The sequence below is a fragment of the Melospiza melodia genome, chromosome Z, assembly GCF_035770615.1.
Source record: "Melospiza melodia melodia isolate bMelMel2 chromosome Z, bMelMel2.pri, whole genome shotgun sequence".
NCBI lineage: Eukaryota > Metazoa > Chordata > Aves > Passeriformes > Passerellidae > Melospiza > Melospiza melodia.
The window spans coordinates 42,836,647-42,861,295 of record NC_086226.1 but is presented as its reverse complement, the minus strand read 5'-3'; the positions used below and the strand labels follow the sequence as shown (position 1 = coordinate 42,861,295).

Here is a 24,649-nt window from a genome sequence, read left to right as displayed (position 1 = left end):
GCTCCGAGCCCGCCGCCGCTTCCCGGGCCTCCCCCACTTCCCGGGTCTCCGCCGCTTCCCGGGCCTCCGCCGCTTCCCGGGCCTCTCCCGCTGAGCTCCGGCCTGCCCCGGCCCGGCCCCGCGTCATGGCCGCGTACAAGCCAGTGGTGGTCCAGGCGTGCCCCAAGCTCGGGGAGAAGATCACACAGGACACGCTGTACTGGCGGGGATACAAGGTAGGAGGAAGCCCAACAGTCGCAGTTACTGGCTCAGAATGCCTTCTTTTACTACTTTGGTGCAATGATTTTTTTTTTTTTTTTAACACGTATGAGTTAGTTTTTAAGTTCAGAGCACGTAATTAAAAGGGTAAGTTGTATTGAGTGAATTGGAAAAAAATTAAAAGAACAGGAGTGGTCTGTCAGAAGTGAAACTCATTATCATTGCACCGCAAAAACGTTTTGGTTCTTACGGAGTTTTAAATTCTTTGTAGGAAAAATAGCTTTTATTTTGCAGTTTTCATACTTGATTGTGTCCTTATGCGTATTTAACGATCTTTATCACAACTGTTTTAGACACCTGTTCAGATAAAGGAATTCGGTGCAGTAAATAAAATTGACTTCTCCCCAGTCCCGCCGTATAACTACGCTGTCACAGCATCCTCGAGGGTAAGTGGCCTTTCGGAGGCTTTTATGCTGTTCTTCAGCTGGCATGACACCAGGAGATGTAATTCCCTCTTGTTCTGGCAGATCCACATCTACGGCCGCTACTCGCAGGAGCCCATCAAGACGTTCTCTCGCTTCCGGGACGCGGCGTACTGTGCCACCTACAGGGACGACGGGCGCCTGCTGGCCGCCGGCAGCGAGGGCGGCAGCATCTCCCTTTTCGACGTCAGCGGCAAAGCCCCGCTCAGGCAGTTCGAGGGTCAAACCAAGTAAGGCAGGGCTGTTTTGTTTTGTTTGCATCCTAAAGCAACCGGGGGGTTTCTTAAAGATCGCCGTGTTCCACCCCTCCTGCCACAGGGCAGGAACGCCTGCTGCTATAGCGCCCAGGCTGCTCAGAGCCCCCCGCAGCCTAGCCTTGAACGCTGCCAGGGAAGGGGCATTCCCATCTTCTCTGGGCAACCCGCTCAAGTGCCTCAGCAATATTCAGTATTTACATTAAATTATGGTCGTATGTCTGCTTCACGTGCTGCTGAAAATCTGAGTAGAACTGATTTATGTCGCTTTTGACTGTCTCATGGAGATCTTACTGAAAAGTAGATTTAAGTTAAATTTAAAATGGGAGTGAGATTTTAAAAAAATCTAAATATGAATCAAGTATGTAGAAGAGTAAATACATTTTCACATAGGTGCCTCTTAATATGTTGTGTAGATACTCTCTTGCGGGTACATTGCATTGATAAGCACATCTTATTTGATGCTGATAGGAAAAGAGTTCTAAAATAAACAAAACCAATGAAGAAATACACCAGTAAAAGCAGGAATTCCTTAAAAAGCTCCAAAAACAAAACCAAAGAAGTGCATAGTGGTAGCATGGGGTGAGGAAGAAATTAGGAGTTCTGATGTATCAGTGAGGAGAAGACAGTGGTAGTGCCTCAACAGACTTCTGTGCTATGAAAAATCGATTTGTGGTTTATCTATGTAGAACAAGAAGAATCCCCCTTTCAGTAGGAAGTACCCAGACTGACCTTCAGAGTGTTTCTGTTTGAGGTCTGTTTGCAAATTGGGTGTTCCAATGGCTAGGTTGACTTCATATCTGCATTTGCACAGAATACACCTGTGTGTGTTCTGCCAAGACCCGTTGGGATATTACAGTGATAACAAAGACTTCAGTAGTGATTTTAAAAGGCAAGAAGATTGTTCAAAGCAGCCATACTTGAAATTTGCTGTTATAAAGTGAGGCTTTGCAAGTTCTGACATTAAACACTGCACTTCTAGGTTGGAGTACTTTAATAAACTCTTCATACATACTAACTCTTCTTGAAACATGAATATATTTTAACTTCGGGTGTTGTGGACTTTGTTTTCTAGACCAGTTCATCTAGTGGGATTCCTGTCTGATAAATACCGAATATTTTCTGGTGGTGATGATTATTCATCAAAATTGTGGGATATTCCAAGTGCCACAGAAATCATCTCTTACAGTGAGCATACTGACTATGTGAGATGTGGCTGTGCAAGTAAAGTGAATGCAGATGTCTTCATAACAGGTTTGGTTTTGTTTTTTTGTTTATACTTCTTTTAGATTGAGTTGAAGAAAAATGCAGAAAGTTTTTGATACAGTAGGGTCATGTTTATTGCATTTTAGTCGTGAAGGATCAGTCTGCCTGTGCAGTACCTACTTTACTGTTTCCTTTTTTTGCTTGCTTTTTAAGCTTGACACTGATGTTCTAGGGGAAACTGCAGGAACTGAGTTTTAACATCTTCATGGTTTAGTCTATTAGGGTTAACAGAACTTGTGAAAGAAAATACTGTGAATGTATCCTTAGGGAGTGACTGAAATGTTGTACCAAGTTTCTGGAGCAGGACTCTAGTCTGTACAGCTCATAACTGGCACACTCAAAAATGTGAAGTCATGTGGAGTTTCTTGGAATCAGCTGCTTTTGGTTTTCCTAACAATTGCTTTGTATTAGTCTGTGGAAAACTGTGAAAAAAACCTAGTATTCCTTTTTTCATGAGGCACAAGAAGCTAGGTTTCATCAGGTTGCTTGATATTCATTATTATAAATACACTTCGTTCATGGAAGTGAAATGAAATGAAAACAAATTAATTTTACAGACTGACAGGTAGCTAGGGCTAGAATTAGAAAATTTGTTTCCCCAAGGCTGTAAACTAACCAAGGTAAGTCACAAGGTGTTTTTACATGTATGATTGAAGACTGTTGCTATTAGCCAGGAACTCCTTTAGATGATAGTACGCAGCTGTTTTAGTTCTTGAACTAGTTGAAATTATGAAACTGATTTATGGTGATGTTTGCAGGTTCCTATGATCACACTGTGAAACTGTTTGATGCACGAACAAAGAGTAGTGTCATGACGATAGAGCACGGCCATCCTGTGGAGAGCGTGCTTCTCTTTCCATCTGGTGGACTTCTGGTATCTGCAGGTGATTCTGTGAATTAGAATTTATAGAATTAAATCAAATGTATTTTCTGTGGTCCTCATTTGAGGAATACTTCAGCTTTTTGTGTGCTGTTTTAGTTTGATAATGAAGTGGTAAGTGATGTAATAATTTGATTTCTCAAATATCTTCTGTCAGAATCTGCGTTTAGGTGCCGGGTGCAAGTAAGGGTCTTTCCTTTTTGTCTTTGTTTTAATATTCTTGTTGTTTCCGCTACCTCCCTGCCCCCAATATAATTTGTAATAACAAAATGCAGACTAATTGGCCCACTTCTAAAGTGAAGGAATTAACATACTTAGCTTTTGAAAGGATAGGACTGTCTTTCTCATCATGTTGACAAGCTTTTTTAGTCTCTTGTTGCTATTCCATCAGAGGTACCATAACCCTATGGTTTAAAGTTTTTTTTTTTTTTTTGTAATGAGTATGATTGGAGAATGGTTGAATCATTTAGGTCCATTCAGAATGGCCTAAAAAAAGAACAGGCTTGTGCCAGAAGATAGAATGGAAGAGGATGGTGAGTAGGTACAGAAAACTGTTAGGAGGTAAAGGTATTGCGAAGGAAATACTGCATCACTCTGTGAAAACTTCTTCAGAGAAGCATAAATATGTACATGTGTATGTTTTGTGTGCTTCCTCTTCACAGGAGGTCGATATGTCAAAGTTTGGGATGTACTAAAAGGTGGACAGTTACTAGTTTCACTTAAAAATCACCATAAAACTGTGACTTGTTTGTGCCTGAACAGCTCTGGACAAAGGTTATTGTCAGGATCTCTCGACAGGTTGGTATATTTTGTGGCTTCCTTATGGTTCCATTCTTTAGGACCTTTTTTCTTTGAAAGGTATTATTTCACATCACTGCTAACCTGTTTGCGGTAAAGTGTACTATGATTCTATGATTCAAACTGTACTATGCTTCTATGATACAATTTAATCTTTTCCTCTTACTAATCTGAATATCAATAAGGATTGTATGTGCCGTTTGGGAATGCATATGGAGAACTTCTGAATAAGGATTCAGTTTTTTAAATAAACTGATCTTTCCAGTCTTTGGAATTGTCCAGGTTTAGAGCAAATTTGGGGAAGAATCCCCCGAAGGAGCTCCGGTGGGAAAAGCAGATCCAATCGGCCCCTCCCCCCAACTGGTCCGGGAGGAAAAAATACCTCCTTAGAGAAAGGTGGAAAAAACCTGTTTATTAAACAATAAAACCAAAACAATATCAAAACAATGAGACCCCTTGCCACTCTAAAAGAGATGACAAACTGAGAAAACCCCGGGCTGAAGTTCAGCTCACTCAGTCTCTGATCAGTCCCGGAATTGTTGCAGGCCAGGCCCGGCCCGGTGGGCCTCAGCTGCAGCTGCCGGTGCTCTCCTGGGTGTTCAGTCCAGAGCAGGTTCAAGAGGTCCAAAGAAAAAGGACAAAAAACAGTCCAGGGAATTTCTCTGCCTCAGCTAGCTAGAACTAACTAAAAAGCAAAAGAAGAGCTCTCTGCCCTGCTGTCTGTCCACAGACAACACAGTCCAGGAGCAGGAGTGAGTGCAGTGTCTGAAAACAAACTGCGCGCTTCTTTTCTCCCCCCCTTCACTCTCTGTAACATTCTTAAAGGTACAAAACTTATTATTATTCAACATAAACAGAATGTGACGATTGGGGATAAAAGCATCATATAGTCAACCCAGGACATTCCACCCCTTATCCCCATATCGTCTGCTCACTGCTAACACTAATATAAATTCTAACTCTACAAGTACATACGTGATACGTCCATTATACAACTATACACAGACAATGGTAATAACGTTCAGGAAACAGGGATATTTATACAGGTTTTATCCAACAATCAGAACTCCCTGAGGTACACACCGTGTTCTTCCATCTTTTTGCATTATCCACCATGTGCAACCTGGTCCCTGAGCAAAAACAACCCCACAAATGGGTTTGTCTGTATTCGAGGCAGGATTAATCCAAACTGTCTTCCCTAATAAACCTCTGACATGTACCACTGGGACTTTGTCTCCATCTACTCTCTGCAAAGGCTCAGATTGGGCAGGGCCCACTCGGTAAGTAGAGCCTCGGGTGTTAACTAACCAGGTGGCTTTTGCCAGATGCTGCTCCCAGTTCTTGAAAGATCCCCCACCTAATGCTTTCAATGTGCTTTTTAACAGTCCGTTGTACCTCTCCACTTTGCCTGCAGCTGCTGCATGGTAGGGAATATAATACACCCACTCAATGCCATGTTCCCTAGCCCAGGTGTTGATGAGGTTGTTCTTGAAATGAGTCCCATTGTCTGACTCAATCCTCTCAGGGGTACCATGTCTCCACAGAACTTGCTTTTCAAGGCCCAGGATGGTGTTCTGAGCTGTAGCATGAGACACAGGGTGGGTTTCCAACCATCCAGTGGTGGCCTCCACCATGGTCAGCACGTAGTGCTTGCCATGGCGTGTCTGGGGCAGTGTGATGTAGTCAATCTGCCAGGCCTCCCCATACTTGTACTTGGACCACCGCCCACCGTACCACAGGGGCTTCACTCGCTTGGCCTGCTTGATGGCAGCACATGTCTCACAGTCATGGATAACCTGAGAAATACTGTCCATGGTTAGATCCACCCCTCGGTCTCGTGCCCACTTATAGGTGGCATCCCTGCCCTGGTGGCCTGAGACATCATGGGCCCATCGAGCTAGGAATAACTCTCCTTTATGTTCCCAATCTAGGTCTATTTTGGACATCCCTATCTTTGCAGCCTGATCTACTTGCTCATTGTTTTGGTGCTCCTCATTAGCTCTACTCTTGGGTACATGGGCATCTACATGGCGGACCTTCACAGGCAGTTTCCCTACCCTGGTAGCAATGTCTTTCCACTCTTCAGCAGCCCAAATTGGTTTTCCTCTACGCTGCCAGTTAGCCTCTTTCCACCTTTCCAGCCATCCCCACAGAGCATTGGCTACCATCCATGAATCAGTATAAAGGTAGAGCTTTGGCCACTTCTCTCTCTCAGCAATGTCCAGGGCCAGTTGAACAGCTTTGAGTTCAGCAAGTTGGCTTGATCCACCTTCTCCTTCAGTGGCCTCTGCCACCTGTCGTGTGGGGCTCCATATGGCTGCTTTCCACTTTTGTTTCATTCCCACAATGCAGCATGAACCATCAGTAAAGAGAGCGTATCGTGTATCTTCTGCTGGCAGTTGGTTGTATGGTGGAGCTTCTTCAGCCCGTGTCACTTCTTGTTCCCCTTCATCAGAAAGACCAAAGTTTTCACCTTCCGGCCAGTTTGTAATTATTTCCAGAATCCCAGGGCGATTCAGTTTACCTATACGGGCGCGCTGAGTGATGAGAGCAATCCACTTGCTCCATGTAGCACTGGTGGCATGGTGAGTGGAAGGAACCTTGCCTTTGAACATCCACCCCAGCACTGGTAGTCGGGGTGCCAGGAGGAGTTGTGCTTCAGTGCCTGTTACCTCTGAGGCAGCCTGGACTCCTTCATAGGCAGCCAGGATTTCTTTCTCTGTTGGAGTATAGTTGGCTTCAGACCCTCTGTAACTACGACTCCAAAATCCTAGTGGTCGGCCTCGAGTCTCCCCAGGCACCTTCTGCCAAAGGCTCCAGGACAAGCCATGGTTCCCGGCTGCAGAGTAGAGCACATTCTTCACCTCTGGTCCTGTCCTGACTGGGCCAAGGGCTACTGCATGAGCAATCTCCTGCTTGATCTGTGCAAAGGCTTGTTGCTGCTCTGGAACCCAGTGGAAAGCATTCTTCTTACGGCTGACCAGGTAGAGAGGGCTCATGATCTGACTGTATTTGGGAATATGCATCCTCCAAAAACCTATGGCGCCTAGGAAAGCTTGTGTCTCCTTATTGGTGGGTGGAGACATTGCTATGATCTTGTTGATGACATCAGTGGGAATCTGATGCTGTCCGTCTTGCCACTTCACTCCCAGAAACTGGATCTCTTGAGCAGGTCCCTTGACTTTGTTCTTCTTGATGGCGAAGCCAGCTTTTAGGAGAATCTGGATGATTTTCTCCCCTTTCTCGAACACCTCTGCTGCTGTCTTCCCCCACACAATGATGTCATCAATATATTGCAGGTGTTCTGGAGCCTCACCCTTTTCCAGTGCAGCCTGGATCAGTCCATGGCAGATGGTGGGGCTGTGCTTCCACCCCTGGGGCAGTCGGTTCCAGGTGTACTGCACGCCTCTCCAGGTGAAAGCAAACTGAGGCCTGCATTCTGCTGCCAGAGGAATGGAGAAAAATGCATTGGCAATGTCTATAGTGGCATACCACTTTGCTGCCTTGGACTCCAGCTCGTACTGGAGTTCCAGCATGTCCGGCACAGCAGCGCTCAGGGGTGGGGTCACTTCATTCAATGCACGATAGTCCACTGTCAATCTCCATTCTCCTTCAGATTTTCCCACAGGCCAAATAGGACTGTTGAAGGGTGAGTGGGTCTTGCTGACCAGCCCCTGGCTCTCCAGCTCACGGATCATTTTGTGGATGGGGATCACAGCATCTCGATTCATTCGGTACTGTTGGCGGTGCACTGTTGAGGTGGCAGTTGGCACTCGTTGCTTTTCCACCTTCAGGAGACCTACTGCAGATGGGCTTTCTGGCAGTCCAGGCAAGCTGTTCAACTGCTTGACACCCTCTGTCTCTACAGCAGCTATTCCAAATGCCCATCTGAGTCCCTTTGGATCTTTGAAATACCTACTTCAAAGGTAGCCTATGCCCAGAATACACGGGGCCACTGGGCCAGTCACAATAGAGTGTTTCTTCCACTCATTTCCAGTCAGGCTCACCTCAGCTTCCACCAAAGTAAAAGCCTGTCACACCAGCAATAGAAACAGACTCTGTCCCCACATGTCTCGATGGGATTAATGTGCATTGTGCACCAGTGTCAACCAAAGCTTTGTACTCTTGTGGTTCTGATGTGCCAGGCCAACGAATCCTCACAGTCCAAAAACCACGGTTTTCCCCAGCCTCTACCTGGCTAGAGGCAGGGCCCCTCTAAGCCTGGTTATCCTTTCCCTGGGCATATGTCTTGGAGGTTCCTTCAAGGGGATCAAAAATATTGTCATTATCATCATATGTGACAGTTCGGTTACTGGCCACTGGAGCTGCTTCCCTTTTGGAACTTCCTCTCTGAATCTTCAGTTGTCTCACCCGTTGTGCCAGAGCAGCGGTAGGTTTTCTATGCCATCTCCCCATGTCTTCTCCACAATCACGCAGGTAGAACCACAGCTCAGCTCGTGGGATGTACCTTCTCTCGCCATCCAGGGAACGTCTGCGTTGGGTACCAGAACCTCTGATCTGTACTGCCGAGATTTGGAGAAAGCCCTCTTTAATCTCCTCCCTCAGTTTCTTGTGACCCTCCTCTATCTTGTCCTCTAATTTTTGAAGACGTGTTTCCACCGCTGTGATTCTGGCATGTGTTGGGCCATTCACAGTGTCTGTATAAGCTTGGAGCTTCTTTGCCATATCAAGCACAGTCTCCTCACCATCACCCTCCTTCATCATTGCTAAAGCAGAAGTGTATTCTCGTGGCCCAAGTCGTACAAGTTTTCTCCACATCAGAGATGTGCATGGTACCAAGTCTGGATTTACAGTGTTTCCATCATCTGAGAAGACAATCTCAGCTACTGCCATTTCCCTCAAGCGTTGAATCCCTTGTTCTATGGTTTTCCACTGAGTTTGCTGCATATAGAGATCGTCTGCACACAGGTATCTTTCTGCTACACTTCTTAGGACCCGTTCCCAGAGGCTGTGAGAGCCCCCTCATCATTCCTTGGTCTATGACAGGATCCTGTGACAGGGATCCCAAATGCCTGGCTTCAGTGCCATCCAGAATTGTAGCCTCGCCTGCAGCATCCCAGAGACGGACCAGCCAACTAATGATGGATTCATCAGGTCGTTGGGTGTAATCCTTCCTTAGGCCACGAAGGTTCTTCAGGGAATAAGACTCAGTATTTGCGTCTGGTCTTGCACCTGCTGCTTTGACTCCTGATTTTATGTAAGGAGGCATTGAGGTTCCTTCTCCTGTATCACCATCATCGTCATCATCCACTGGTCGATCAGTTTTTTCAGTGCGTTTCTCACTTCTAGTACTGGTAGCAACAGCCATTGGTTTAGATGCTGGCTTAGGCTCACTATCTGGTCTGGCTGCTGGCTTCGAGCCTGGGCTGTTGGCTACAGCTTGAGTGACTGGGATAGCTGATTTATCTCCCTGCCCCCCTGCCTCTGTCTGCTGCCCGACAGTATCTAACAAAGTGCGATAAGCATAGGCCAGGGCCCAGCTTATTGCAATGAGCCTTTTCTCCTTAGAATCGTCATGGCACTTCTCCTTTAGGTATTTCCCCACCTCTGCTACGTTCTGAATTTGTTCCCGTGGAAAATCCCAGTCTACAGGATCAGAAAATTCCTTCAGGGTTTGGCCTATATTTTCCCATTCTCCACCCCACTCAGGATTTTTCACGCCTGCATCTGCTTCTGGGTCAGGGGTCTCACCAGCTCCTCTGGATATCTCAGCTCTCATTCTAGAGAAGCTGCAGACCATATAGAGGAAGCTTACCAGATTAAATACCAGAAAGATGGTCTCTTTAATATTCAGGGGAAACTGAACATTCTCAAAAAGTGACATAACCGATCCAAAGGAGAAGAGGGAAAGGGAAGGCTGGAAAGTCTCATTCTTGGCTCCTCCTCTAACAGACTGAGTGTAGTTACTAATAAATTCCCAAAACGTACTACTGGAATTGGGATGCTGGGTAGGATGAAGAAACCATAAACCGCACATGTCGTAAACAGGGGCCAGTATCTTTGTGAATGCTTTATAAATCATTATCACCAAGGCCAGCGCAACAGCTATTCCAATCCGTACGCCTCTACCGTAAAAATTACTTGTTAAGGACAATAATCCTAATGGCCAGAAAGGTATTGAAACCTCAAAAAGGTCTAGAGCCCAGAGCCACACGGAGGCTTTCACAACCAGAGACATCAGGGGTCCAAGCAGCATGACTACTAACTGCTTTAACAACAACAAACACACAATTATAGGGCTTTTTTCCACCTTTTCCAGCAGCGCGTTGGGTGCCAATTCATGTATTTGTCCAGGTTTAGATCAAATTTGGGGAAGAATCCCCCGAAGGAGCTCCGGTGGGAAAAGCAGATCCAATGGGCCCCTCCCCCCAACTGGTCCGGGAGGAAAAAATACCTCCTTAGAGAAAGGTGGAAAAAACCTGTTTATTAAACAATAAAACCAACACAATATCAAACAATGAGACCCCTTGCCACTCTAAAAGAGATGACAAACTGAGAAAACCCCAGGTTGAAGCTCAGCTCACTCAGTCTCTGATCAGTCCCGGAATTGTTGCAGGCCAGGCCCGGCCCGGTGGGCCACAGCTGCAGCTGCCGGTGCTCTCCTGGGTGTTCAGTCCAGAGCAGGTTCAAGAGGTCCAAAGAAAAAGGAAAAAAACAGTCCAGGGAATTTCTCTGCCTCAGCTAGCTAGAACTAACTAAAAAGCAAAAGAAGAGCTCTCTGCCCCGCTGTCCGTCCGCAGACAACACAGTCCAGGAGCAGGAATGTGGAGGAGGAGTGCAGTGTCTGAAAACAAACTGCGCGCTTCTTCTCTCCCCCCCTTCGCTCTCTGGAACACTCTTAAAGGTACAAAACTTATTCAACATAAACAGAATGTGACGATTGGGGATAAAAGCATCATATAGTCAACCCAGGACAGGAATGTAACTGTTTTTAACTTTAATACAGTTTAAATATCTGAAAATGTGCTAGTATTCGCCTTTTAAGAGCCTGGGTTTTGTGTCTTGCTGCTTTTGCTTCTTGTACCCAAGAGTGCTTGTGAACGTGACCTCTTTGCTTTTTTCATTCGGTTTCAGTTGATGAGTACTGATAGTTGGTGTCTTGTGTCTGAGACATTAGACATTAGAAATACAAAGTGATGTGAAATGACACTGGATCTGTTTTCCTTCTTCCTCCTGTATTGCCTAGGCTACCTCAGGCTTTACAATTACATAACACTAGCTTTTGTCCTTGGAAGATAATACTTTGTTTTCGAGTTTGTTAAATATTTCGTGCTTCCAACTCAATCCTTAATGGGCAGCTGGATGCAAGAGTATCTACAGATTTACTCTCAGATATTGCTAGTAGATCTTGTATTTAAAATTTAAGAACAAATTTGAAGAGATGCTGTCTCAGTGTTTTCCTAATACGCATTTCTGAATTCAAATAATCACTATGCCTGCCTTCAATTTCTTCTTCTATTTTTGCCCCATTTTCACCTTTTGTGAGGTAAGTGCACTCCTGACTTGACTTGTGGATACCTTTTAACAGAACATTACTGTGGCAGGAGTAATACCTAAGAAGCTCAGTGGTAGTCTGAGGAAAGCATTGTATTAACTCTCAGTTTCCTTGAATGATCTGTAGAAGATGAGAGTGATGAAGTTCCTGTAAAGTGACAACAGTAAATCTCTACTAACAGGTTTTTTATCTTTGCTCTTGTGTGTAGGCATGTGAAGATTTACAGTACTACATCCTACAAAGTGGTCCACAGCTTCAACTATGCAACATCCATCCTCAGTCTTGCGTTGTCGGTAAGCGCATTAGAAGTCTCTCTAGACTAGAAGTGAATTCCTGATACCTTTTAAGTCATGAAAATAAATAATTGTTGCTTTCCTGGCTGTTGGGTGTTTCAGAAGAATGGTGTACGTGCAAAGTAGGGTTGAATATGTTTCTCCTGAGTAACAAACACTAGCAGTTTTTAAGCATAGTAGATTCAAATACCATGTTACCTGACTAGATCAGTGCAATGTCTTGTGTTTATGAATGACAATGTACATCATAGGGAAAGCATTCACTTTAGAAAGGTGGTCCTTCAACTTCAAGATGATTATACTTACCTTTTGCCTTTCAGGAATGCTGTGAGTCCTTTCGCATGGCAGCAATAAAAAAAAGTAGTTAATTTGTTGAGAAATTCAGAATAGGATGTAAACTTGCTTTAAAAGTTGGTGTCAGGTTGGTCTGAGGAAGAAAGAAAATGGTTGTGAGCATAAACAAATTTGTTTGTCAAGGTGTCTCTTGGAAGCAGACATCAGAGACTCTTACTCCTCAGAAGCTCTTGATTTCCAGTGGATAAGTTATCTGCTGGCCTGAAATTTGGAGGTTGGCACCAGTTTTTAAGCAATACTGTTGTCATGTAGTATCCCCTTATGTAGCCTTTGAAGGACATGTGAATGGGCCTGTGAGGGATCTTTACTACCTTTGCTAATTGTCCTTCTCTACTGGAATGTGGAAGGTATGTGTGGGTAGTGTCTTCATTTCCTACTGTATTACCAAGGGAGCTGAGCTATAATAAATTTGGATTTTTTTTTCTTTTGAAGTGAAGAATCCATAGCCTTTTAAGACCCTATGGCGACTGGAAAATATGCAATACATGTAGTTTAACATCTCTAGAGTGTGTATAATACATCTTTTTAAGTATGATCTTGTTTTCTGTTGACAAAACTGGAATTTTTCTGTTGACTAAATTTGAATTTTAAATGGTCATACAAGAACATTATAATGCTTTTACTGAGTCAAATCAAAGGTGGGTCTAAATCCACATGCTGCATAAGGAAATGCATATAGAAAACTAAACGCAGAGCAAGTGTGTTGATATTCTCCCAAATTCCATTTTCAGATGAGAAATTAACTCATCAAAGTGTAGTTTCGTTGTAATTCAGTTAATTACTATTGCATAAGCCTGTTCAGTCTCTCCTTGAGCTTGATTAAACTTGAAACCTTGCCTAGATTCCTTGATAAGGAGTTCCACATTTCTGATATTTGTGTGAAGAATTGCTCCCTATTGTTCCACTTGAATCTTCATAACCTTCAGTTGATGCCCTTAAATGAGCCATTCATCAGCTGATCTCCATCTGTTCCTGTCATAATTCTGTAGGCTTTTATTATATCATCTAATTGTAGAATGGCTTGGGTTGGAGGGGATATTAAAGGTCATCTAATTTCAGCCCCCTGCCCTGGGCAAGGACACTGCTAGACCAGGTTGCACAAAGCTCCATCCTGTCTGGCCTTGAACACTTCAAGGGATGGGGCATCCACAATTTTTCTGGGTGAAATTTACACCTGCTTCATTATATAAGTGAAATGATGTAAACCAGTGACTGGTGTTTTGAACAACTTTCAGTTATTTCTCAAAATCCTGCTGTTCCATGGTAGCTTTGCTTTCTCATAGGTTCTGTTCATGCCTGCTGTATGGTACCTAATAGCCAAAGGTAGTTGTATGCTGTTGGAAAAAACAAAACCTTATAGTTACAGAAGGGTGTTAAGCATAATTGAGATTGATTCACTAGTCAGTCTGTAATGTTGCTTATGAGCATTGCCTGGAAGCTGTCCCTGCCTTGAACAAAGTATTCAGTCATGGAACCTCAAAAAGGTGCATTCCACATTAAGTCATCTATGATACTGTGATTTGAACCTTGTAATGAAACATAAAACTATAAAAGTGTGTAGCTAGAGCACGTACATGCATGGTAGAGCACAGATAAGCACTGGGTCCTAACTCTGTGAATTTCTTTGTGCTAGCCTGAAGATGAAACCATAGTTGTAGGCATGACCAATGGGGTGTTAAATGTTAAACATAGAAAACCAGAAGAAAAGAATGAAAACTCTCAAAAGAAGAGACAACCAGCATATAGAACCTATGTGAAAGGAAGAAGTTACATGCCAAAACAGGTATGTGGTAAGATAATATGTGCTGAAACATTTCTGAAAAATTGGTTTATTTGAATGTGCTAAATTGGCGAAGGGGAAGGGTATAATATATAAATATTATATAAAAGAATATATAAATATAACATATAAATTTATTTATATTAAATTTATATATTGTATAATTTTATATGATATATAAAATTATTCATGATAAATGTGTCTAATCCATTATGTGAGTGTGTGTGTATTTATCTTACTGTGAACTATTTTTTTGGATTCTAGGAAGATTTCTGTGTCAGTAAACCTGTAAAACGTGTTTTGAGAAAATATGATAAGCTGCTGAGGAGCTTTCAGTCTTCCAAGGCTCTTGATGCAGTACTCGAGGTGAGGCATTGGTTTTTCTTCTTTGTCGGAGTTCAATGCGTCACATGATGTTAATTTTCCCTGTATGTCACACTAATTTTGTTTTTGTGTATAACTAGAAAGGAGTCTTAAGTTGTGTTCTGTTTTGGTTTTGCTGACACCAGTGTTGTGTGTAAAGATGTTGCTTTGCTACTAAACTCTTCTTTTATGTGTCCAGCCACCCATCATGCTTCATACCCCTGAAGTCACGGTTGCAGTCATGCAGGAGCTGCATCGCAGAGGAACACTGAGAAGTGCACTTGCAGGCCGAGATGAGAAGCAAGTTAATCTCCTGCTTACCTTTGTGGCAAGGTATTATTTTAACATGAGCTCCCTCTGACTATTTTGACACTTCTGTTCCCTAATTACTCACCACAGTTTCAGCAGATCACTGGTAGAACACTGGTACTCCTGAAATGTCATATGCCTTTTCTATTCTGATACCAAGGCTTTGGGATAGGTTTGAAACAGTTCACCTGTTAGCACAGAATGGTTTTGCTGATGAGCTATTCTACTTCTTTGCTAAACACTCTACCCTTAGTCTGTTATTTTCTGTCTCCTTGATGAAATTTGTGTTTTTATGTACTCAAGGCTTTTTGACACTTCTCCTGCCCCGTGTGGCTTCCTGAAAGGAAGAGGGTAAATACCACATAGGTGGGGTTTTTTGACTTGCATCTCTGACTGCTGTTCTGTGATGTCTCTTCATCAAGAAAAATTTGTCTGTATGCCTGTGTGAGAAAGCTGCTTGTTGGTGGTGGAGTACAGTTGACAAAACCAGTAAAATAGGAATGTCTTCTAATTTTGCAGGCGTGTGATTGAGCCTAGATTTACTCCTGTGCTGGTTATTGTTGCCGATATGATCACTGGTAAGACAATACAAAAAAGATTCTCAAAGCCATATAGCTAGCTTGCAAATAAAATTGAAAGTGCTACATTTTTAAGAAACCAAACCTTAATGATTCTGTTTATATCTGTGGGCTTAGTGTCAAGAGAATGATCCAAAAAAGAGATATTTCCAGATATCTTTGACCATAGTCAGGATTTGATTTGCACAGGCTGCAGGGAGCTCCTTGTGGTCTCTAAGTACCTTTGATACTTCATGTTTCTGTGTTTACATAGTACAAATAGCTTCCTCTTATTTAGTGATGTTAAAAATAGTATTTGAGGTTATAAAAACTTCTGTTTCTGTGAGTTTGGCATACTGCTGCTGTAAGTACATAAAGCTTATGCTTTCAGAACAGACAACATTAAAGTTGTCTTATTTTTTCCGAATGTTTGACTTCTGCCAGAGTCCTTAAATGTATCTCTAACTAGCTAATATAATTTTTACCTTTTTATACAACTATAGATTCTTAACTGATATTTTTCTTTATAGACATTTATCAACCTGTGGTTGGGCAGTCAGCAATAGTTGATAAACAGTTCTTGAAACTCCAGCAAGCTATTGGAAAAGAAATTGACTATCAAGAAGAGCTACTAGAAGTTTTGGGAATGATGGATACACTGTTTGCTACTTTTACTAAGAAAAGAGATACGTGTCTAGAAGAGAGCAAAAGTAATGGTGTCACGGAGATCATTGAAACAAATAGGAATTACTGACCCCCATCTCAACAAATTGTCACTATTAACTTGAAAGACATGACTTGTTCTCCTGGTAATTTCTTATAATAGTGACTTTCAAAATAAGTTGAAGTTCTGTCTTTTAAACTGTGTTGCTGAGTAGGCTTGATTACTGAAGATGAGAGAGAGGACATTTTCAAGATTGTCCATGCAATATTTTTCAGACAATTTAGTTTTAAAGTTTTATTTCAGAGTTACATAACTTCCTACATTTACATGGGGATTTACATGGCCTCATTTTTGGTAGCAGCAGGGCTGCATGGGTGGCTTCTGTGAGAAGCTGCCAGAAGCTTCCCTCATGTTTGGCAGAACCAATCCCTGGTTGCTCCAAAGATGGACATGCTGCTGGCCAAAGTTGGGCCCACTAGAAATGGGGATAACAAAGTTATTGTGCAGTTGTGACTGTGGCCAGAGAAGAGCAGAGTGAGAACATGTGAGAAGAACAACCCTGTGGACACCGAGGTCAGTGAAGAAGGAGGGGCTGGAGATGTTCCCAATGCTGAGATTCCCCTGCAGCCCATGGTGAGACAGCCCTGCCCCTGCAGCCCATGGAGATCCATGGGGAATGCAGAGATCCATCTGCAGCCCATGGTGAGACAGCCCTGCCCCTGCAGCCCATGGAGATCCATGGGGAATGCAGAGATCCATCTGCAGCCCATGGAGGAGCCCGTGCTGGAGCAGGTGGATGCCTGGAGGAGCTGTGACCCCGTGGGACACCCATGGAGAGAGGGGCCCTGCTCCCAGGCTGGAGCAGCCTGCCCTTGGAGGATGCACCCGTGGGAGAGTGGCCACCCCACAGCAGTTTGGGGAGGACTGTGGCCTGTGGGATGGGCTCACTCTGCAGAAGTTCATGGAGATCTGTCTGCATGGGAGGGGAGCCCACAGTGCAGCAGGGCAAGGACTCCTCTCCCTGAGCAGCGGGAGAAGCCACGGGTCATGGACTGCCCATAGCCCCATTCCCTGTCTCCCTGTGCCACTGCGGGAGAAGGCAGAGCTGGGAAGGAGGGAGGGCGTGAGGGGAAGGTGTTTTTAAGGGTTTATTTTACTTCTCATTGTCCTGCTCTAATTTTGTTCAGTAATAAATATAATTAATATATCTTAGTTGAGTCTGTTTTGCCTGTCATGGTATTTGATGAGTGATCTCTCCCACTCCTTATCTCAACGCATGAATCCTTTGTTATATTTTCTCTGCCTGGTCCAGCTGCAGAGGATTGAGTGAGGGGCTTTGGTGGCTGCCTGGTGTGTGGCCAGCACCAGCCCACTACAGTTGTGTGTCCAGTACTGTCAGCAGTCAACAATTTTCAGTTTTTATTTACCAGAAAATAATTGTTTGTTTAATTTTAATGTGTCACTGTCTTTATTTAAGGTTAATATCCGATCTCACATCCTTGAAAATACAAAGAAAACAGCATATACATTTGATAACACTTGGCTACATTGTTTTTTCTCTCCCCGCTTCATCTCCATTAAAGATTTTGATGAATTCACAGCACATGGCAGAATGATTCAAGAAGTGCATGCTTTTTAGTTTACTTTTTTTAATGATGCATATGTATTTTTGAGTTACAATTTTTCTAGAAAATAGGTAATACTTCTAAAGGGGAATTAATTTGAATTAATATAATGAGTAAAGTACCAATGAGAAAATATCAAGCTCAATATCAAAACTCAATTTTGTGTAATTCTGCCACTTCCAATGTGCAGTAGATGGAATTTGAGTCTATTGTTTGAATGCTAGGGTAATGGTTTATTTTAACTTCAAGCAGGGCTGGATCAGTGTGAATACAATGGAAAGAGGTGTGCCAAAGGCTGTTGAGTACATGTAGTATGACATTAGGGTAGAACCTTGTTCTTAGCCTGTTCTATGGCTTGAATTCTCCCATAGGCCTGGAATTTGGTATGTAATAGGAATTTCTTGCAAAATTAATTTGCTCATGTAAGACATTGAAAGGCAGATACGAGTGGTAGAAACAGCTAGAAAAATTTTGCAAGTTCTACCTAAAAGCTTAACAATTGTGACTGAAATGGAGTGCTGTTAGGTCTGCCCTTAAATTGGGATGTGAACAATGTATGTTCCTGACTACTACTGTTACTGGTTTTGAATAGTTAGAATGATAACAGGTAATAACAGGAACAAACTTCAAACTTTAGTTTGCTTACTTAATTATTTTTATTTTTTATTTTGTTTGTGTTAATAGACCTAAAACCTCTTCTGTCTTTTAGGAAATCGGTGTACTTTTAATTGTGTGGCTTAATCAGGCAATAGCACTTAGATTTCACACAGAATTAATTTTCGGAGTGAAGATGCAGGGGATGTTTATCTTGGAGCATCCTTATTCTGTGAACTGGTACTGCTTGGAGTTGAGGGAGCACATTTCTCTTTGCAGCATAATTTTTTTCCTATGGCTTGCAAACCACTAACCTTGACATAAAACATGCTCTTAGTTCTTACTGACAGTATTCATGTCGATAGTATGTATCTATTTCAGTGCTTTAAAGTTTGATGTATGGCTAGCAGAAGCATAGGAAAATGTTAGATTAAAATAGTGATTAATTGGATCTAAAGTAGAGAGAGATGGATTTCATGGTTGGACTCTTAAGGGGATGAGAATTTGGTTGGTTGTTTGCATCCAGAGGGTAATGGTCAAGGGCTCAATGTCCAGTTGGAGATTGGAGATAGTCAGCAATGTCCCGTAGGAAGGAATTCATATTGGAACCAGTACCATTCAGTATCTTCATCAGTCACATGGACAGTGGGATCCTTAGCAGGTTTGCAGATGGCACCCAGTCAAGTGATGCAGCTGACACACATGAAAGGTGGGATGCCGTCTAGAGGGACCTGGACAGACTTGGAGAGTGGCCCATGTGAACCTTAAGAGGTTTAACAAGACAATTGTGCAAGGTGCTGCCTGTGGGTCAGAGCAGGCCTGGTGCCAGCACAGGCTGGGCATGAACAGATCCCAGCAGCCCTGCCCAGAAGGAATTGGGGGTGCTGGTGGCTGAGAGGCTGGACATGCCCCAGCCACGGGCACTGCCAGCCCAGAGAGCCACACGTGTCCTGGGCTGCATCCAGAGCAGGGTGGGCAGCAGGGCAGGGAGGGGATTCTGCCCCTCTGCTCTGCTCTGCTCTGCTGAGACCCCACCTGCAGGGCTGCATCCGCTCTGGGGGCACAGCACAGCAAGGACAGGGAGATGTTGGAGTAGTCCAGAGGGGGGCCATGAAGATGATCAGGAAACTGTAGCACCTCACCTATGAGGACAGTCTGAGAGAACTGGGGTTACTCAGCCTAGGGAAGAGACAGCTCCAGGGGGACATTATCGTGGCTTTTTTTGGCACTTGCAGGAAGCTGATAAGAAAGATGGGGACAGACTTTTTAAGTAGGCCCTGTTGTGATTGGACAAGGGGTAATGGTTAAAATGTAAAGGGAAGATGTAGACTAGACATATGGAAGTTCTTTACAACAGGGTTGATAAAATGTTGGAACAGGCTGCCCTGAATTGGTAACTGCTCCATGCCTGTAAGCATTCAATGTCAGGTTGGATGAGGCCCTGAGCAACCTTATCTAGTTGAAGGAGTGCTCTGCTTATTGCAAGGTATTTGACTAGGTGATCTTTAAAGGTCCCTTCCAACCCAATTTGTTCCATATATCTGTATCTTATGGCTTTTGATGCATTACAATGTTTGTTATTCATGTTTTCTTTCAAGTGAGTTTGCCAATGTGGATGTGGAAACAAATGTGAGATATTCTCTACACAAATCGAAATGGAAAGAAAATATGAAAACATAAATGCCATTTAAGATCTTGATGTCTAAGAAGGCTAATAAAATTAAATTTGGAAGGAAGACTTTGGAAGATATTTGGAATGACTGATGAGTTGTATTTTAAGCTCCACTGGATTTCCTACCTCTGCATTGAAACGTAATATTTGTTCAGGTGACAAACTTGCCAGACATATCTGTTCATTGTGAATGTAAGTTTTTGTTCTGAAAAATAAGTTTATTTTTTCCCATTTAATAAGATTTTTTTACATTATGCAAGTTCTTCAAGACAGATATAACAGAGGAGCTAGAAAAAAGATACTGTTATTACCAGTGTAGAGCCTGTTGTTAATTTTCTGATTTTACTGAATTACAATATTAATATAAGGCTTTTTTTTTTTTCCTTTTGAAGTAGGCCGCAGCTTGAATAAAATAGGAAAAAAAGTTCCAGGTAAGAGTTTGTAGTGGTCTCTTGTGCTGGTGAATGTTTGAAATGCTTTACAGCAGTGCCAAGCCTACATATATTTGTACTACAAGTTAAAAAGTAATTATTTATATGAAAACATAGTTATTTTTCCAGCAGGTTTTTTTCCATCTTACGCTCCAGAATCTAGTATTTTTAAGTATTAAGATGGAATGTAATAAGCTGGAATACTTCAAATAGTTAATTGTCCATTGTATTGGAGGGGACGTAATGCTGGGTGTCCTTTTTGGGAAAGGATATTAATCTGTTTATAAGGGAAAGGGAGCATTCATTGCACATGGCATAATCTTTGACTTGTAGGTAATTTGGAAATAACCAGGTTGACTTGTCTTGAAATATAGTTAATGAATTACCTTGCTGCAGAGCAGTTACAGACAAAAAGCATGTCTGTTATTATTCTTTTAATGTACTTTTCATATGGAACATTCTTGCAGCTCTTTGTTGCAAAGAATACCTCCTTACCCTGAATATTCTTGGGGCTCAGGAGCAGTGTGTTATCAGAAAAGAGGCTTTTCTAAACAAATGCAACCAGAATTAGACTGGTATTCAAAAGGAATAGTGAATTAAAACTTCCCTGTCCTTTGTTCAGGCATCTGAATTACATGGGAGAAATAGATGAGCTGGTTGGTCATTCTGCTGCTTTTATCAAGGCTTCAACTGAACATTCCCTAACAAAGACAGTGGAATCTTCCCTGGACTAATTCTGCCAATAAGTGAAACTTTTATTGCTAGATCACCTATACATTCTAATATCTTGAGGGAACTTCAAGAGATAGGCTTCCAGACCACGCTGCTAGAATTTACTAAGTTGTATTGTTCGAGTTGTTCAAGGCTGAGTAACTAATGATGTGAAAACTTTTGGTATTTTAGAAAATACTAAAATACTTATCGTCTAACATTATGATTAAGCTATGCAGAGTGTTTAAAATATAAGAAAGTGAAGCAAACTTATAAAAATGAAAATCAGAGATAACTGGTCCATTACTTGATGTGGTCAGTTACATCACAAATAGGGATGTAGACAGAGCAGAGGAACTAAGGAACTGAGGCCTGATAGTATCTTATAATAATATTACATCGTTACATTGGAAACTATGTAAATTAACTTTAGATAATAATTCTTGTATTTTTTTCAGTTGTCAGTATTTGGCATTGACATCCCAGGTCTACAGCTGCTGCAGATGTGCCTATGAAAACAGAATTAACACTTTTCCTTAATTTACCCCATAGTTCTTTTGGGCAGAAGCAAAATCCCCTTTCACCTCTCACAGGGAAGTGTCTTTTTGACCTCTGCTCTGTTACAGCAGTCTAATTTGCTTAATATTAGTCTAACACTGCTGTTACAAAGAAACTATGCTATCCATCTGCAGCAGACAGGTTATGAATTAAATTACAGTGCAGCAGGAGGAAACTTGCTCAGCCTCTACGCCCAGTCTGGTACTCATCACCCTACATCTTCAGTGCTTCACTGTCCTTAACCAGTGTAACAGGTGGGCAGAAAAGCCTTAGGGAGTCAACTTTAGATGCTTTTAAGTGCAGATGAATTCACATATCATGTGTAAGTGGCAGCTGAGAAGCTAAGGTGTGGCGTGCTTTGTCGGGGTCCGTGCACCGTGCAACACGAAGCACGCATGGAAGGGCCGGGCAGCAGGCTGATCAGCCAGCCCCTTGCGTGGGCAGCGCCCGGCCCAGCGCTGGTGCCCGTGGGAGCGCGGCCGGGCAGCGGAGCGGGGGCTGCAGCACCGAGCGGGACAGGGCTGCGGAGCGGGACAGGGCAGCGGAACGGAGGCTGCAGCACCGAGCGGGACAGGGCAGCGGAGCGGGGGCTGCAGCACCGAGCGGGACAGGGCTGCGGAGCGGGACAGGGCAGCGGAACGGAGGCTGCAGCACCGAGCGGGACAGGGCTGCGGAGCGGGGGCTGCAGCACCGAGCGGGACAGGGCACCGCTCCGCTCCCGAGCGCGCCAGGGCTGCCCCCCGCCCCGTGGCTCCTGCCTTCCGTTCCCTGTCCCTGGAGCTGCGGCGGCTGGCCCGGGCCCTGCTCCCCGGGAGCCTCCCAGCGCCGGGGGCTGTCACAAAGCGCCTTTGTTACCGCGGGCTGCCGGGGCGGGCCCGGGCGCGTCCCGCAGCGCTCCCGCGGCGGCTCGGCAGCACCGCCTCCCTCCCTCCGTGCCTCCGTCCGTCCGTCCGTGCCCCGGCACACGAGGCGCAGGTAAGGCGCCCGCTGCCGCGGAGGGCGAGCGCGGCCGCAGCTGCTGCCGCGGCCCCGGGGCACGGTCCGAGCCTGCGGCGCCCCGCTCCGAGCGGCTGCGGCCATGTTCCGCGCTGGGACCGCGCCCCGGCGCCGCCGTGCGCCTGCGCGGGCTCCGCCTCTGCGTGCGCTGCCAGTGGCCTTCGGAGCCCCGACAGGCGGAGAGCGATTTCAGTGGGGTTTTGCTGTAGCTTTGTTGTTGTTGTTTTTAAAAATATATGTGGCTGTTTGTTGTCCTGTTTTAAGTTCACTACTTTGCCGTAAAAGCTAGTCTCTTCCCCCCCCCCCCCCCCCGGTTTTTCCCTCAGTGGGGACAAGGTATTCGGTCTTAATCATAAAGATGCTTGCCTTTCTCATACAGAGCAAAAGAAGTTTTTAACTACGTTACTCTTAACTTTTTTAGTAGCCAAGAATATAAAGGAAATTAAAGCGTTTCTAACGGTAAAATTCTGAGAAACACCTTTTGAAGCTGTTCTTGTTGGGGCACTGCTGTGTGCAGCTTAGAGATGTGCCACTAAAAATCCTTCATTTTTACGGCCTTAACTCATGCCTCTGTGTCTGATCTTATATAAAAATGGTTGAAGTTCTGCTCGTAAATCTTTTAAAGCACACAGATGTGACTGAAAATCTACCAGATGTTTTATGTTACAGAAGTAATTTGCTCTTTACTGCACATTGTGGAAATAGGATATCAGGGGGCATTTTACTAAGCGGGATTTTTCCACATAAGTAAAGATGGAGCTGTATTCTGTATGCTCAGGATGAAAAACTGACAGGACAACATCTGGTGGAAATATTGAACTACTTAAATGCTTTTGTTTTTCCATAATGGGTTCGAATATTAACTGAAACAATGAAAGCGGTTGTGTAGGTGTATCTTGGTAATAGGCAACTCATCTGGCCTTCTCAGTTAACTTGCAAATTAGACATTTATGCCAATGATTTGCGGAATTTTCAAAAACTTACCTACAAACTATTTGAGTTGTATCTTTCAGGCTTAGCATCATTAAGACAAGCAGATACCACCAAACTACATTAATAGTTAAAAGAGCGCTATAAGTTGCACTTCTCAATGGAAGCTGCTGCTTTGATTATTGGAATTATATTTAATGAATTTTGGTATAAAATTTTTTTTCTGGTTCTTGGTGTAGAGCTTGTAGCACAGTTCTAGTTGTCCATGAAGATGAAATACCAATTACAAAAGTATCTTTAAATACACAGAATATCCTCTTGCTTTCTTAATTGTAGCAGTTTGGTGGATGGCCAAGCCTGAGGGAGGATGAAGTGTCACAAGATAGCACTGGAGCCCTCAATTTTATGCATTTGTAGAACCAAAAGTTTCTGGTCCATTTCTTTGCTACCTTGTCATTCAGCTGTACAACTGTGCTGCATGAACTATTTCAAGGGTTTGCTGTTGCTCTGGGTTCACAGAGCCCAAACTAAGGAGTAATAAATGGTAAAGCCGTAAAAAAATTCACAATTAGAAAGCTACTGTCTTTGTCAAAACAGGTGTTAAAAGGAGTGAGGTAAGACAGGTGTCCCACAATATTATCAAACATATTTTATTTATTTCAGTAACCTTAGTAATACATTTGATTTTATTTTTGCCTTTTGGTAATGTAAAACCCACATTTCACATTTTTAAGGTCTAGGGCCCCATTTTCTTTTTAGTTGAAATGAAAATGCTACATTAAGAAGGTTAAGACAGGAATACATAAAGAATGTATTTTGCCAACCTCAACAGCAGACTTCTGTCAGAAAAGAATTTTTTTCCCGTGTTTTAAAACCCAAGACTGTTCTTTAAAGGTGAAGAAGTATGGTCCTTTTTTGGAGACTCTTAAATTTCCTTCTAAGGATCACAAAATGGCTATGCTTTTCACAAAATAATTTGTGTGTATTTTGGTATTGCAATAGCCCTAAATGGGGTGATTTTTTTGAAATAAGATTTAAGCTTCTGTTTGTCTCAAATTGTTGAGAAGAGTGACATTTTAAAAGATGGTTAGCTATACTTCTTCTGTTCAGTTGCCTTCAAGAGCAGCTAGTGTCTGGTGAAGTATCAGCACTAGTGCATGCTGCTTCATGATAAATGTGACAGGCGCAAAGGTTTATTTCACCTCTCAGTTTGAGTAGTGTTAGAAGGCAGTAAATGAACGCGCTTGTGAAGCTATGAGCTGAGGGCTCTGCTTTGTCCCCTCCCTATTCCCCAATGCTCTCTATATGTTCAAGAGACCCTAGTGGAAACATGGAAGATCATGTCAAAAACCTTGGCTGTAAAGTTAAATCTCCGACTTTGGGAATGTAATATTTATTATGTATGTATTTTCAGCTTG

The 24,649-nt window shown here is 43.3% G+C and overlaps 2 protein-coding genes across 3 annotated transcripts in view; both read left to right on the top strand.

Annotated features, from left to right (window-relative positions):
* The first annotated feature begins 16 nt into the window (after positions 1-16).
* UTP15 (UTP15 small subunit processome component) lies at positions 17-16,926 on the top strand. Of its 2 annotated transcripts, XM_063179750.1 has the most exons (12): positions 25-215; positions 552-644; positions 726-910; positions 2,010-2,188; positions 2,959-3,084; positions 3,743-3,878; positions 11,603-11,687; positions 13,675-13,824; positions 14,086-14,187; positions 14,384-14,517; positions 15,013-15,071; positions 15,581-16,926. In XM_063179750.1, the coding sequence occupies exons 1-12, from the start codon at positions 126-128 to the stop codon at positions 15,802-15,804; spliced, it is 1,563 nt and encodes a 520-aa protein (XP_063035820.1). In that variant the 5' UTR covers positions 25-125; the 3' UTR covers positions 15,805-16,926. The 2 variants fall into 2 exon arrangements, with proteins under 2 accessions (XP_063035819.1, XP_063035820.1); XM_063179749.1 differs by having other exon boundaries at positions 17-215; positions 552-910.
* A 5,323-nt stretch (positions 16,927-22,249) lies between these two features.
* Positions 22,250-24,649, top strand: part of ARHGEF28 (Rho guanine nucleotide exchange factor 28) — a 117,420-nt gene continuing 115,020 nt past the window's right edge. Inside the window, exon 1 of the mRNA XM_063179675.1 lies at positions 22,250-22,280. The gene's annotated coding sequence lies outside the window, so the exon portion shown is untranslated. The remainder of the gene's footprint in view (positions 22,281-24,649) is intronic.

Bases quoted from the DNA above. Each gene is read 5' to 3' on its own strand.
- UTP15 (XM_063179749.1), top strand. From the start codon at position 126: ATGGCCGCGTACAAGCCAGTGGTGGTCCAGGCGTGCCCCAAGCTCGGG. The intron at 216-551 runs GTAGGAGGAAGC...CAACTGTTTTAG, and splicing joins TGTACTGGCGGGGATACAAG to ACACCTGTTCAGATAAAGGA. The intron at 14,518-15,012 runs GTATTATTTTAA...CTAATTTTGCAG, and splicing joins CTGCTTACCTTTGTGGCAAG to GCGTGTGATTGAGCCTAGAT.